The 14,532-nt window shown below is 64.7% G+C and overlaps 1 protein-coding gene across 1 annotated transcript; it reads left to right on the top strand.

Moving 5' to 3' along the window:
- Nucleotides 1–7,516: 7,516 nt before the first annotated feature.
- LOC140902672 (basal cell adhesion molecule-like) lies at nucleotides 7,517–13,298 on the top strand. The gene is made up of 8 exons (XM_073323004.1): nucleotides 7,517–7,660; nucleotides 8,128–8,255; nucleotides 9,188–9,389; nucleotides 9,919–10,061; nucleotides 11,361–11,526; nucleotides 11,621–11,753; nucleotides 12,213–12,327; nucleotides 12,444–13,298. Exons 1-7 carry the CDS (start codon nucleotides 7,600–7,602, stop codon nucleotides 12,301–12,303), a joined length of 924 nt encoding a protein of 307 aa, XP_073179105.1. The 5' UTR covers nucleotides 7,517–7,599; the 3' UTR covers nucleotides 12,304–12,327; nucleotides 12,444–13,298.
- Nucleotides 13,299–14,532: the final 1,234 nt, after the last annotated feature.

Below are 14,532 nucleotides of genomic sequence, written 5' to 3' on the forward strand. Positions count from 1 at the left end.
GGTTGGACTAGATGACCTCCTGAGGTCCCCTCCAACCCTGATCTTCTATGGTTCTCTGATTCTAACAGGAGACAGTTTCCTTGCTCACAATTCGAAGCCTCTTTTAGCCAGTATTGTGCCCAAAAGCTCCCTCTCTGGGCTTCTCTCAGGGTTGTGCTATCAGTTGCTTGTTCGGGCTGCATCTCGCTTTCTGCTCCTTCTGCCTCTGAGTGTCTCCCCCCTTCTGCTGTGTCTTACACAGAGACTCTTAAGCCAAAACAATATTCAGTGACGCCCCTCCACCAAGACGTTTGCAATTTCTGAGTTGCTTCGGGCAATGACTTGTGCTTATCTGTCTCTTGCAGCTATCTGAAACAAAGGGTGGCAGTTAAACCTCTAATAACCTTCTAAAAAAACCCCTGCAGCCAGAATGAATAGTGACCAAAGAGATTAAACACTCGAGGGGGTGTGTGTGTGTGTCTCTTAGGGGTCATGGAACCAGTATTTTCCACCCACGTGAAATTCACTTACTATAAATCAATACCGCATTGGATTTAAATACCTCTTCATCCTTGAATTATTTGCTGCCTGTCACAAGACAGTCTAGCGCGTGTGAACTATGGGCCATAGACTCAAATACTGTGAAGGAGAAGCAAAAACCAAGCAAACCTCAGGAGAATTTAAAAGAAAAATAGGGGAAAATATCCATTTTTAATGTAAGGCCCCACAGGAACTAAAATAATGGTGCAAGATTCCCAGAGCAACTTCAAATCACTGCTCACTTGTACAGGGAAAAAATCAAAACGAGGGGTGAGATTTTTTGAAAGCGTCTAAATGATTTGGGGGCCTATTTTGATAACCCCAGCCCAGAGTCTGATAAACTCCAGCCGACCGGCAACTGCTCTCATGGACGGACCAATCCATCAAACGACCACAGGTAACATGAATCGCATATGTAGGTCTGGGGGTGTGGGGGGGGGCTGGCTTAGTCCTATGTGCTACAGCATCATTTTACACAGTCTGAACCCCCGGTCATGGGTTGTGGCAGGATGCCTCAGCAATAACACGTCCGAGTTTAGCTCCTTAGCTAAGCTCCACACAGGAGGATCGCTGGAGTTAGATTAGAGATTGTCGCCCCTTTGGGCCCAGGGGTTCGCCAGAATTCCTGACCTTGCAGGGGTATTCATTGGTGTCCTCTTGCTTCCTTATAAAGGATTTGCACAGGGGCCTGTACAGCAGCAGGAAGATCCCTTCCTCAGAAATCCCCACGTCTGCCTCTCCGGCAGGCTCTGTGCCCAAGAAAATCTCTCCGCTCCCCATGTCAAACTCCGTCCAGCAGCCAATCTCCTGTCACCGGCAACCAGGGAAACCCCGCTCTCACTAGCAGACATTAGTAGACTTAGAAGACATTTTTTGCAGAAATTTTTTTTCCCCACAGATTCAGGGCAACCAAAGCTAGTGGTAATTTAGGCCAATTTGTTGCAAATCATTCAGGTCAATGACAAGATCTGTTAGACCTGGTGTGACGCAGCAGGGAGGGGGGAGTGTTGACCTGGGAATGTAGCAGGGGGGTTTCCCTGGGGATGGGAGACCTGAGAGCCGGTAACCGGAGCCGGGAGGGGGAGGTAACACCTCTGCCCGGGAATGTGAACAGAGGCTGCAGGAGGGAGTCTGCTGGGTGGGTTTAGTTTCAGTTTGGGGCTGGGTGGTGGAACGCAGGGAACCCCAGGGCTGGGGTCTAAGCTCCCTGCTCCCCCAGAAGGACTTGACTGAGGGGTTCTGCTTGTACCCACAAGCTCTGTTTTGGACTGTGTTCCTGTTGTCCAATAAACCTTCTGTTTTACTGGCTGGCTGAGAGTCTCAGTGAATCCCAGGAAGAGGGGTGCAGGGCCCGGACTCCCCCACACTCCGTGACACCTGGGGAAAGTGCAGTGAAAGGCAACAGACATGATGAGGGGGATGGAACTGCTTCCATGCGAGGAGAGATTAAAAAGACTTGTTCCGCTTGGAAAAGAGGGGATGAAGGGGGGACGTGATTGAGGTCTTGCAAATCATGACTGGTGAGGGGAAAGCGAAGAAGGAAGTGTTGTTTACTTCTTCATGTCACACAAGAACCAGGGGTTACCCAATGAAATGAACAGGCAGCAGGTTTAAAACAAACAACAGGAAGTAAGTATTTCCTCACACAACGCTTAGCCAACCTGTGGGACTCACTGCCAGGGGATGTTGTGAAGAGCAGAGGAATACCAGGGTTCAGAAAAGAACTAGATACATTCCTGGAGGATGGGTCCCTCAATGGCCATTAGCCAGGATGGGCAGGGACACAACCCCTTGCTCTGGGTGTCCCTAAACCTCTGAGTGCAGATGCAGGGACCTGACAGCGGGATGGATCACTCGATAATTGCCCTGTTCTGTTCATTCCCTCTGGGCACCGAGCACTGGCCTCTGTCGGCAGCCAGGACATTTGGCGGGATGGACCTTTGGGCTGACCCGGTCTGGCCGCTCTTATGGTCTTAACAACAATTCTAAAAATGTTAAAATATTTCAACTTTTTGTTTCAGAAAGGCAGGTTGGGCTGGGCTGGACCGACATTTTATTTTTAAAAATAATTTAAAACAACAGGAAACAAAAAAGAAACAGAGACAAACATTTGTTTCAGGTTGAATGAAATGTTTAGCTTGGCCCCAAATAATTTTTTTCCAACTATTTTCATTTCGCCGGGAAATCTGACAGTTTTACGTTCCACTTTGATCCAAAACAAAATGTTTCCTTTTGATGATTTGGTTGGGCCCCCAGCCCAGACGCTCAGGTCTTCCCTCAGCTCCAGGCAGGGGCAGCTCTGCGCCCACCAGGACGTTGGCAGGAAATGGGGGGGGGGGTCTTCAGATGTCTGAGAATCAGACTCCGGCAGATCTGCCCCAAATGCTGCCCGTTCTCGTGTGACCGTGGGGCCTTTACGTCGGGGTTGTTCGTTGTGACCCTTCGTCCCGATGTGCAGGGGAGAAGCAGGAGGGGGAGAGGCTGGAGCAGCAGCGGAAGGCGGCGGAGGAGAAGCGGCTGCAGACGGAGCCGCTGGTGAAGGACCAGGAGCGCAGCCACCAGGAGAACGTGAAGCAGCTGGAGGCCAAGGTGGCGGAGGAGCTGGCCGGTGCCCGGCAGGAGGCGGAGCGGGCGCTGGAGAGCAAGCTGAAGGAGCAGGAGGCCATGCTGCAGAAGGGCTTCGCGGAGAAAGCCGGGCTGATGGAGGACGCGATCTCGGGCCTCAGGGAAGAGATACGTCCAGCCAACGCCTCCCGTGCCAGTGGCCCCATTGTTCCCTTCCGTGCCCCTGACCCATTTCCCCCTGGGCCACCCCCTGGGCCCTTTCCCCCTGGGCCACCCTTCGGCCTCTTCCCTCCCAGCCGTGTCCACAGCCCCTGTCCTCCCATCTTCAGTACCCACCGTGCCAGACTCTCCATTCGTGGCAGGGACTGCGACTATCTTTCACACCCAGCCTGCTGAGCAAGGGCAGATTGGCAGCAGCCACCGCAGCCCAGCCCCCCAGTTTGTCCAGCCCCCTGTCCCCTTGCCAGCCCCTGAGCCTTTGGCTTTGTCTGAGCTCGGTCCCCCTGCACCGTGGGTCTTTGGGCGGGAAAGAACAGGAGGACTTATGGCACCTTAGAGACTAAGAAATTTATTGGAGCATAAGCTTTCATGGGCTGCAGCCCACGTGACCCATTGTTTGTTTCCCAAGTGACCCGCCTGGCTTGGTATCGGGGCCGTGTCCTCGTCAGGATTTCCCACTCCCCCAGTTTAGGGGTTCGCTGCAGGCTGTGTGTTTTCAGAGCATTCGCTGAGATGGTAACTAGCGAAGGGCCCAGGCCGGATCCACTGGAAACACCCTGCTCGGGCCGCGTCCCCGGTTGCAGCTCCACGTTAAGCCCACGCCGTTATCCGGGGCATTCACCAGACGCAGCGGAGATGGCTGCAGGCCAGCACCTGGCTATAGCCCGGCCACCGAGCGTGGCTGCGTGGCCATGTTCTCGCGTTAGCCACCCCAGGTCACATCCGCAGTGCCAGGGCGGCACCTCGGCTTTCAACGGGGGTTGGCTGCGGAAGTTCACCCTGACGGCGTCACTGCTCCTTGGACCCGTGCGGCCGGAGGGGCAGAACCCCACTTTCTGGGCAGTAGCCGCCCCGAGTTCAAGGTGTTCACACGAGCCCGAAACTGTCCAACTTCAAACGGGGCTCAAGGAGAGAATTGGGCTGCGGAGACGTCAGCCGGCACCGCACCTTGGAAACACCAGTCGGGTCCGTCCCCACAGCCAGGGAACAGTTAAAGGGCTGGACCCCAACGGGACGAGGCAGCGTCTGGCTGGGCCGTTAGCGGTGACTTGCCACCTGACTACTGCTAATTGTGGCTTGGCCTCCCTTTGGCCTCTTTTCCCATCAACCGAGCTTGGTGTAATGAACTTTCACTTCCCTTGTACAGTTAAGCTCACAACAGGGTAAATGAGGGAGCAGGGGGCTGGAAGCCAGGACTCCTGGGTTCTCTCCGCAGCTCTAGGAGGGGAGTGGGGGCTAGTGGTTAGAGATGGGGGAGTCAGGAGCTGAGATGGGAGGTGGGGGGTGAAATCTGGGTGGGTCGGAGGAGTGGTGTTCAAAGGGGCTTCCTAGGTGTGTCTCACATCCACCCAGCTCTGGCCTTCCCCTTCCCACTCTGCGGGGAGATCACTGGGGGGGGGGTGCATGTCGAGAGGCCTGCCTGCAGCCCAGTGACACTTCAACCCGCTGGATGGATCAGCTTTTAATTCCCATTTGCTCAATTAGCCTTAAAGGATCAAATCCTCCGGCTGGTTTGAAAGGGCCGGTGATGAGGCGTGAAGCGGGGGAGGCAGGAGAAAAGCTTCACTCATTAGATGTCCAGGCATTTGTCTTCATAACAGAGACAAATATTCCCACAGCTCCTGCCTCAAGATCCCAAGGAAATGTACGGAGCAGAGATGCAGCCACCTCTGGGGTGAGTGCGGGGGCTGTTTAACAGAAACATGACAAAAAGAAAAGGAGGACTTGTGGCACCTTAGAGACTAACCAATTTATTTGAGCATAAGCTTTCGTGGGCTACAGCTCACTTCATCGGACGCAGTTTGCCAGGGTATGGAGAGAATCCCCAATCTGTTAATTTAGCCCTGCTCAAACCACTCGACCCCACTCTCCTCCCAGAGCCGGGGAGAGAACCCAGGAGTCCTGGCTCCCCGACGCCCCCCTGCTCGAACCACTCGACCCCACTCCCCCCCAGAGCCGGGGAGAGAACCCAGGAGTCCTGGCTCCCCGACGCCCCCCTGCTCAAACCACTCGACCCCACTCCCCCCCAGAGCCGGGGAGAGAACCCAGGAGTCCTGGCTCCCCAACGCCCCCCTGCTCAAACCACTCGACCCCACTCCCCCCCAGAGCCGGGGAGAGAACCCAGGAGTCCTGGCTCCCAGCCAGCATCACCGCATCCGGGTCCCCTGTAGTGAGTTTCACCCTGTTCCCCCCACCCCATGGGAACCTCCCCCCTTCCCTCCTTGCACTTGTCACTTTAAGGCGGGGGCGGGCCCGGGGGGGGGCATGACCTCATCCCGGCGGGGGGGGGGGTCACGTGGCCCCCATTGCTACACTGTGTCCGAGCGGAAGGGGGCTCAGCCAATCAGCGGGCCGGTGGGGGGCGGTTCCAGGGCCCGCCGCGGGCAGGACGGGCTGTGGGGGGCTTGAGAGTGTCCCCTGCCCATGCCCCGCCCCCAGCCCGCCCCATGCCCCGCCCACTAACACCGCCCCGCCCCCGGGTCCCTGCTGCCCCGCTGGGCGCCCGGAGAGCAAGTGTGAAATCCGGACCCGGGGGGGCAATAGCTGCAGCTAGAAACCCCGATAGCTGGGTGTCCGGTCTCCCTCTTGCTGCCCCCCAGCTCAGCCCCCCCCCGTGCCCCCCGCCCCCCCAGCCTGGTGTCCCCCAGCCCCCGCCCCCAGTGCCCCCCGCCCCGTCCCGTCCCAGCCTGGTGTCTCCCCCCCGTGCCCCCTGCCCCCCCCCGCCTGGTGTCTCCCCCCCCCGTGCCCCCTGCCCACCCCCCCAGCCTGGTGTCTCCCAGCCCCCGCCCCGCCCCGCCCCAGCCTGGTGTCTCCCCACCGTGCCCCCTGCCCCGCCCAGTACCAGCCTAGTGCCCCCTGCCCGGTGTTTCCCAGCCCCTCCCCCGTGCCCCCTGCCCCCCCCTCCAGCTCAGCTCCTCCCCCTCCCCCCGCTATGCCATTGGGGCTGGGCTCCCCGCCCCCAGCACTCCCCGTGGGGCCCGGAACCAGCCGGACCGGTCCAGCCGGCGGCCCCGCCCTGCGATGCAGGTGGCTGGGGGGAGGGGATGAGTTACACCCCCCCTCCCCCTCCCCCTTCCCTTCCCCTCCCCCTCCCGGCCCGTTCTTGGCAGGGGGTGACCGCAGCTGCCCGGTTCCCCTTCCCCAGGCCCTGGGTCACCCCCCCTCAGAAATTCCCATGCGGGGGGGAGGAGGAGTCCTAGGATTGCCCCAAATGCATGGGTCAGCCGGTGCCCCTCACTCCCGACCCGCAGCCCCCCCCAGCTCTGCCCGTGCCCCTCACTCCACCCCCCACAGCCCCCTGCTAGCCCAGCCCTGGACCCCCCAGCTCTGCCCGTGCCCCTCACTCCACCCCCCACAGCCCCCTGCCAGCCCAGCCCTGGACCCCCCAGCTCTGCCCGTGCCCCTCACTCCACCCCCCACAGCCCCCTGCCAGCCCAGCCCTGGACCCCCCAGCTCTGCCCGTGCCCCTCACTCCCCCCCCCACAGCCCCCTGCCAGCCCAGCCCTGGACCCCCCAGCTCTGCCGGTGCCCCTCACTCCCCCCCCACAGCCCCCTGCCAGCCCAGCCCTGGACCCCCCAGCTCTGCCCGTGCCCCTCACTCCACCCCCCACAGCCCCCGGCTAGCCCAGCCCTGGACCCCCCAGCTCTGCCCGTGCCCCTCACTCCCCCCCCACAGCCCCCGGCTAGCCCAGCCCTGGACCCCCCAGCTCTGCCCGTGCCCCTCACTCCACCCCCCACAGCCCCCGGCTAGCCCAGCCCTGGACCCCCCAGCTCTGCCCGTGCCCCTCACTCCACCCCCCACAGCCCCCTGCTAGCCCAGCCCTGGACCCCCCAGCTCTGCCCGTGCCCCTCACTCCCCCCCCCCCCACAGCCCCCTGCCAGCCCAGCCCTGGACCCCCCAGCTCTGCCGGTGCCTCTCACTCCCCCCACAGCCCCCGGCTAGCCCAGCCCTGGACCCCCCAGCTCTGCCGGTGCCCCTCACTCCCCCCCCACAGCCCCCGGCTAGCCCAGCCCTGGGCTGCCCCCCCCCGTGCATTGGGTGTTGGAATTGCACCATCGCATGTGCAGGGGCTGGGAGTCAGCTGCAGGCGGTTTTTTATTGACTTTCCGCCCCCGGGAGGGGCCTGGGCCCCGGCGTCTCTGCTCAGCACCCCCCCCCCCCAGGTGCATTCAGAGGCAGGGTTCCAGGCAGGCGGCTCCCCCCCCCCCCCGGCTCCCCCCCCCCCGCCTTCCTCCTCCTGCTGCAACACGGAAGCGGGAGGCCAGAGTCTGCCCGGACGGCCCTCGCCAGCTGCCATGGCCCTGCCAGCCCCCCTGGTCCTGCTCGCCGCCCTCGCCCTGTGCTGGGCCCGCGGGGGTGAGTGGGTCAGAGCCGTGCCCCTCGCCCCGGCCTGCGGCCTCCCTTCCTCGCAGGGGGGGCCGGGGCTCCTTCCCCCCCCCAACACCCGCCCCGTTAGGCCTGTTCCACCAGATGGGCCCAGGCGGGGCAGGAGAGCCCACCGCGATGGGGGGCAGCAGGGTTGGGGGGGCCTGTCCCCTCTAGGGGGCGCCAGCTCCTGTCCACCCCAGGGCGGGGACTGGCCGGCTCAGGGGGGCAGGGAATGGGGCCTGGGGCCTGTCCCCTCTGGGGAGTGCCGACCCCAGGGCGGGCGGGGGGTGGCTGGTTGGGGGGCAGGGTGAGGAATGGGGCCTGGGGCCTTTCCCCTCTGTGGGGAGCCAGCTCTCATTCGGCCTCAAGGCGGGGGACTGGCTGCTCAGGGGGGCGGGGAATGGGGCCTTTCCCCTCTAGGGGGCGCTCAGACTCTGCCCCATGGCCTGTTCCAGAGAGACCCACCGTCCGCCTGCTTGACCAAGAGGGCCCGATACTGGAGGGCAGCTACGTGACCATGGAGTGTCTGACGGACGAGGACGGCGCTGACATGAGCCAATTCACCTTCCAGAAATACAGTCGGGTCAGCCCCAGCCCCAGCCCTGCCCCGCCAGGGCCGAACCTGCCCCTCACCCGACACTAAGGGGTGCCAAGCTGAAGGGGGCATGGCGCGGGGTCAGCAGGGGGCACTGTGGGGCAGGCAGCAAGCAGGGGGGTCCATGCCACAGGAGCCAGGGCATGGGGTCAGCAGGGGGGTGCCATGGGGCAGGCAGGCAGGGGGTCCATAAGGGCCACCGTGGGGCAGGCAGGGGGTCTGTGCTGCAGGGGGCAGGGAAGGGGTCCATAGGGGGTGCTGTGGGGCAGGCCGGGGGCCTGTGCCGCGGGGGGCAGTGCTGGGGATCTATAGGGGGTGCCGGGGGGCCATGCCATGGGGGGGCAGGGCACAGGGTCCAGGGGGGCGCCGGGGGGCAGGCCGAGGGGGGACAGGGCACTGGGTCCATGGGGTGCCGGGGAGCAGGCCAGGGGGCCGTGCCACAAGGGGGCAGGGCACTGGGTCCGGGGGGGTGCTGGGGGGCAGGCCGGGGGGCTGTGCCGTGCCGCGTGGGGCAGGGCGCTGGGTCCCTGGGGGCTCCCGGGGGGCAGGCCGGGGGGCAGGCCGGGGGGCCGTGTTGCGGGAGGCAGTGCTGGGGATCTATAGGGGGTGCCGGGGGGCCGTGCTGCTGGGGGGCAGGGTACTGGGTCCCTGGGGGCTCCCGGGGGGCAGGCCGGGGAGGAGCAGGGCACTGGGTCCGTGGGGGCGCCCGGGGGGCAGGCCATGGGGGGGGCAGGGCACTGGGTCCGCGGGGCATGCCGGGGGGCCGTGCCGTGCCGCGTGGGGCAGGGCACTGGGTCCGTGGGGGCGCCCGGGGGGCAGGCCATGGGGGGGGCAGGGCACTGGGTCCGTGGGTCGCCGGGGGGCCGCGCCGCGGGGGGCCTAGCGGGGCTTGACGGCGACCCGGGGGCGTCTCTCCGCAGTGGCTCCAGTCCTGGGTCTCCCTGGACCGACCCGACCGGCTGCGCTGCTGGTTCTTCGACGTGAACGTGACGCGGGCGCACGGGCGCCTCCTGCTGGCCATCGAGGCCCTGCAGTCCTGGCACGCCGGGGCCTACCGCTGCCTGGCCGCCAACGCCACGGGCAACGCCAGCGCCTCTGCCGAGATCCGCCTGCGCGTGGAGTGTGGGTGGCGCCCGCCCCGGGGTCCCCTCAACCCGCAGGCTGCGGGGGGCCCCCGGGACCACTCGCTGCCGCTGAGAACTGGCCCCTCGCCACACACATGAATCTGGCTCTGCCAGTGGAAGGGGGGGACACACGTGTCTGCCTCTCTGGGGGGCCATGGGGGGGCTAACCCTGGTCATCTTTGAGCATAGCGGCCCCCCCCAGTTCGCCCCTTGCTCCCCCAGGCTGGGTGGGAGGGGATGGACACAGGGGGGTGGGGGTCACGGGTGCAGCAGGGAGCCCAGAGTGGGGAAATAGCGTCACTTTGGGGGTGCGTCTCTGGGGCAGGCAGGGGAAGGGTATAGTGCCCAGCATGGAGGGGGTACTTTGATCGGGGGGTGTCTACGCCCGACAGCTAGAAGTGGGGTACAGCGGGACACCCCAATGGGAACCCCAGGTGCCCGCACCGTTGGGGGGGTCAGTTATCTCTCCGGCAGCCGGGCGGGCGGGGGCAAGGATTTCGGGGCCTGACACCATGTTTCCCCCCCAGATCTGCGGAGCGTCTACGTGACCCGCGCCCACACCTGGTGCGGGACCGTGGGCGACTCCCTGGCCGTGATGGAGGGCGAGGATCTGGAGCTGCAGTGCTCGGCGGACGCCTCCCAGCCCCCCGTGTACGAGTGGAGCCGCCAGGTGAGGGGCTGGGCGGGACCCCCCACCGATGGGGGGAAGCACTCCCCAAAATATCCAGGATGGGCGTGGGGTGTAACACAGTAGACCCGGCCAAGGAGTGGGGGGCTCAGTAGGGGGCGCCATGGGGCAGGGAGCGGAGGGGGGCTCAGCAGGGGGTGCTGTGGGACAGAAGCAGGGCCAGGAGCTCAGTAAGGGGCACCGTGGGGCAGGGAGCAGGGCGGAGGGTCAGTAGGGGCCACTGTGGGGTAGGGGGTCAGCAGGGGTGCCGTGGGGCAGGGAACGGGGGCCCAGTAGGGAGCACTGTGGGGCAGGGGGTCAGCAGGGATGCCATGGGGCAGGGAACAGAGGCCCAGTAGGGAGCACTGTGGGGCAGGGGCTCAGCAGGGACGCCGTGGGGCAGGGAACAGGGGCTCAGCAGGGAGCACTGTGGGGCAGGGGCTCAGCAGGGACGCCGTGGGGCAGGGAACGGGGGCCCAGTAGGAAGCACTGTGGGGCAGGGGCTCAGCAGGGACGCCGTGGGGAAGGGAACGGGGGCCCAGTAGGGAGCACTGTGGGGAGGGGCTCAGCAGGGACGCCGTGGGGCAGGGAACAGGGGCTCAGCAGGGAGCACTTTGGGGCAGGGGCTCAGCAGGGGTGCCGTGGGGCAGGAAACGGGGGCCCAGTAGGGAGCACTGTGGGGCAGGGGGTCAGCAGGGATGCCATGGGGCAGGGAACAGAGGCCTAGTAGGGAGCACTGTGGGGCAGGGGCTCAGCAGGGACGCCGTGGGGAAGGGAACGGGGGCCCAGTAGGGAGCACTTTGGGGCAGGGGCTCAGCAGGGACGCAGTGGGGCAGGGAACGGAGGCCCAATAGGGAGCACTGTGGGGCAGGGGGTCAGCAGGGATGCCGTGGGGCAGGGAACAGAGGCCCAGTAGGGAGCACTGTGGGGCAGGGAGTCAGCAGGGATGCCATGGGGCAGGGAACAGAGGCCCAGTAGGGAGCACTTTGGGGCAGGGGCTTAGCAGGGACGCCGTGGGGCAGGGAACGGGGGCCCAGTAGGGAGCACTGTGGGGCAGGGGCTCAGCAGGGATGCCGTGGGGCAGGGAACGGGGGCCCAATAGGGAGCACTGTGGGGCAGGGGCTCAGCAGGGACGCCGTGGGGCAGGGAACGGGGGCCCAGCAGGGAGCACTTTGGGGCAGGGGCTCAGCAGGGACGCAATGGGGCAGGGAACGGGGGCCCAGCAGGGAGCACTTTGGGGCAGGGGCTCAGCAGGGGTGCCGCGTGGGCCCCTGCCCCCTTAGCGTCTGGCCCTCGTTGCAGGGGGACGACTGGGTGGTGGCGTCCAGCTCGCTGAGCCTGCCCCAGGTGAGCCAGGAGCAGGCCGGGACCTACGTGTGCCGGGCGCGGCACCCCGGCCTGCCCCACCTGGCGAGCAGCCGGGCCGTGCGGCTGGACGTTCAGGGGGCGCAGAGCAGCTACCAGCTGGGTGAGTCGGGGGGTCCCCCCGCCCCTCCCCTCCCCTCCCCCGCAGGCGGGCTGGGTCCCGGCCGCCCCGCGCTGACCCCTCTCTCTGCCCCCAGAGCCGGGGCTGGGGCTGAGCACCCCCATGCTGCTGCTGGCCGTGGGGCTGCCGGCCCTGCTGCTCCTGCTGCTGGTGGTGGGGCTGGGCGCCTTCGTTCTGCGGCACCGCGACGCCCCCAAGGTCCCGGCCAGGTGAGTGCGGGGAGCCGGGTCCAGGGGGCGCGGGGTGTGATCCGGCCGGGGCCGGGCGTGGGTCCTGCCCTCCGGGGGGCACGGGGTGTGATCCGGCCAGGGCCGGGCGTGGGTCCTGCCCTCCGGGGGGCACGGGGTGTGATCCGGCCGGAGCCGGACGTGGGGCCTGACCTCCAGGGCATCAAGCCCCTTCTTCCCCCCCCACAACATAAAGTCCCCACAGGGATCCGGGTGTTCACATGGGGGTGGGGGGCGTTCTCTCTTCATTTCCCCTCCCCCAGCTCAGTCCTAGGAAGATTTGGGGGGTGCAGGGGGAGCTAATGGGGGGTCTCCCCACAGGGAAGGTGGAATGGGGGGTGTTGGGGTCCCGGGGGCTGGTTTGGGGGTGCCACCCCCCTGCCCAGAGGGGGGCTGTTTTGGGGGTACCACTCACCCGGTCTGTCTGTCCCCCGGTTTCAGGGAGGAGCCCGGCCAGCGCACCCCAATCTACAAAGGCAGCCTGGAGTCGGTCCCCTCGGCCGTGGGGGACCAGCAGCCCCTGGTGCCGTGAGATGGGACCTGCCTCCCACCCCAGGTTAGTAGCGGGGCCGGGGATTCGCTCCTCCCATAATCCTTTGGGACTGCAGCGCCCCCCACGGGCCCCAATTTCTCACCCCCCCATTGATCTCTCTCTTCTTCCCCCCCCCCCAGGCAAAACCGCAACAGTCGTCACGGACGAGATTCAGCCACTTCTCGAATCAGCGGGGGGGCCATTATGGGGGGGCTGGAAATTATTGGGGGCTCAGCTGTGTTTTCTGAGGGGAGGCTTATTATGGGGCAGTTTCTATACGTAGTTGATGCAAATAGAGCCAGTATGGGGGGTGGGGAGCTACTTTGGGGGGGCTTGTATCATTCTTTTGGGTTGGGGGGGTGGATCTTGGGGCGCTGGTTCCCCTGAGCTTGGGGGGACAGTCTGACCAGCCCAACTCCCCTTGCAGTTCAAGAGCCCCCCCTGGGTGATCTATTGGGGGGGCTCTGATTTTAGGGGGCTGGGAGCTTGGTTTTGGGGATATCGGCATTCGAGGTGGGAGCCAACCCCGAGGTTTGTTATGGGGGAGGGGGTTGTTCATGGAACTATGCAAACCTCCCTCCACCCCCAAATTCACCCCTGCAGGGGTCACCAGAGACCCCCCCAATCTCCAGAGGCCTGGATCCCCACCCCTTAACATCTAACTGATTTAATTTGCTTTTTTAATTGGGAGACTGTAATCAATGTGGTGGGGAGGGGCTAGGGCAGCCTGAGGGGGGTCCCCCTAAACTGGGCCCCCCCCCATGCTGATTCCCTGCAATCTGCTCTCAGCCCTTTAATTTCATCTCCTCTGTGTGTAAATCCTTGCGGGGCCAGGGGCTGTCGTGTTGTTTTTGCGGGGGGTTGATTTCTTATTGCTTAAAATCTGGAGATTGTAGTTCTGTGGGAGGGGCCTGGCCCTTTAAATGGGGGGTGCGGGGGGGGGCATGGGCCAGCACCCCCAGCTTGAACGTGATTAAAATGACACTTTAAAACTCTGGACGCGAGCGCTGGTGCTTGAATAACCCCCCGCCCCCCGCCATGGGGCTGGGGGGTCAGGACTGAGGGGCACCAGCAGGGCTGTGGGGCAGCCCTGGAGTCTGTCGTTGCCCCTAAACCCCACTCCACTCCCAGAACTGGGGAGAGAACCCAGGCGTCCTGGCTCCCAGTCCCCCCCGACCACTCGACCCCACTCCCCTCCCAGAACTGGGGAGAGAACCCAGGAGTCCTGGCTCCCAGCCCCCCCCCCCGCCCCCCTGCTATCTGCGGCCCTGCCCTGTGTCCCCGCCATGGGAGGGTTGCTGGGGTGGGGGTCCCACAACTCCTGTTCTCAGCCACTGCCCCAAGTCCCGCTACCCAGCCGGCTCCTGGCGCTGCTCCCCGGGGGCCTGCGGGAGCCGTGGGGGGCTGAGCGGGGCAGTGGGGTAGGAGGCCGGGCCCCAGCGCTGGCAGCTGCCCTGGCCTGAGGAAGGGCCACGTTTGGCTGGTGCAGCCTGGTTCTGCCCATTGCCCCCCGCGAGTCTGGGGGGGGGCCCCGTGATTTGGGGGGAGCCCCGCGACTTTTCTTCAGCCCCCTCGGGGTTTTGCCTCGAAGAAACCCGGGATCTCACTCAACCCGCGTCCCTCATTTCTCAACCCCAAGCTGTGATTTTTAGGCCCCCCGTCTGACACTTTCTGAAGGCGGAACAGGGGGCCCCCCAGGACAGACCCCACAAACCAGGTCTCTGCCCCCACTCGGGTTAAAAGAATTAATCGGGGGAGTTTATTGAAGTATCAAAGGCGGTTAAAAGGCGACAGATATTTACATATATATTAACGTTCAGGCTGCGGCGGGGGCAGGGGAACAGTCTCGGGGTGGGGGGGCCTGGCCCCCCCACAGAGCCCCCCTCTCCCCACCCCGGTTATATATTAATTATTATCTCTCCCATTCGTTTCCCTTCTCCCCTCCCGCGACACACACGCTAGAAAATAACCTCCAGCCAGAGACGGGGCTGGGACCCAACGGGGGGTTCTTCCGGACAAAGGGGGGGCTGGGGGGCATGAGGATCTGGGGGGAAATCAGGGACGTGGGGGGGTCAGAGAGGATCGGGGAGGAGACGCCCACACTGGAGACGCGGCCCCGCTGGGGTGGGGTGGGGGGTTGGTAATACAGGGACCCCTCGCCCGGCACTGGGACGTGGCCCCTCTGGGGTGCGGGTGGGTTATGGGGGGGCCCCTCACCCGGCATAGGAC

Source organism: Lepidochelys kempii, chromosome 24 (genome assembly GCF_965140265.1).
Source record: "Lepidochelys kempii isolate rLepKem1 chromosome 24, rLepKem1.hap2, whole genome shotgun sequence".
NCBI classification, from domain to species: Eukaryota; Metazoa; Chordata; order Testudines; family Cheloniidae; genus Lepidochelys; species Lepidochelys kempii.

What these genes read in the sequence shown, in the direction of transcription:
- LOC140902672 (XM_073323004.1), top strand. Translation starts at nt 7,600, where the DNA reads ATGGCCCTGCCAGCCCCCCTGGTCCTGCTCGCCGCCCTCGCCCTGTGC. An exon ending in CCTGTGCTGGGCCCGCGGGG is followed by an intron (nt 7,661 to 8,127) that starts GTGAGTGGGTCA and finishes GGCCTGTTCCAG; the next exon opens with AGAGACCCACCGTCCGCCTG. An exon ending in TGTACGAGTGGAGCCGCCAG is followed by an intron (nt 10,062 to 11,360) that starts GTGAGGGGCTGG and finishes CCCTCGTTGCAG; the next exon opens with GGGGACGACTGGGTGGTGGC.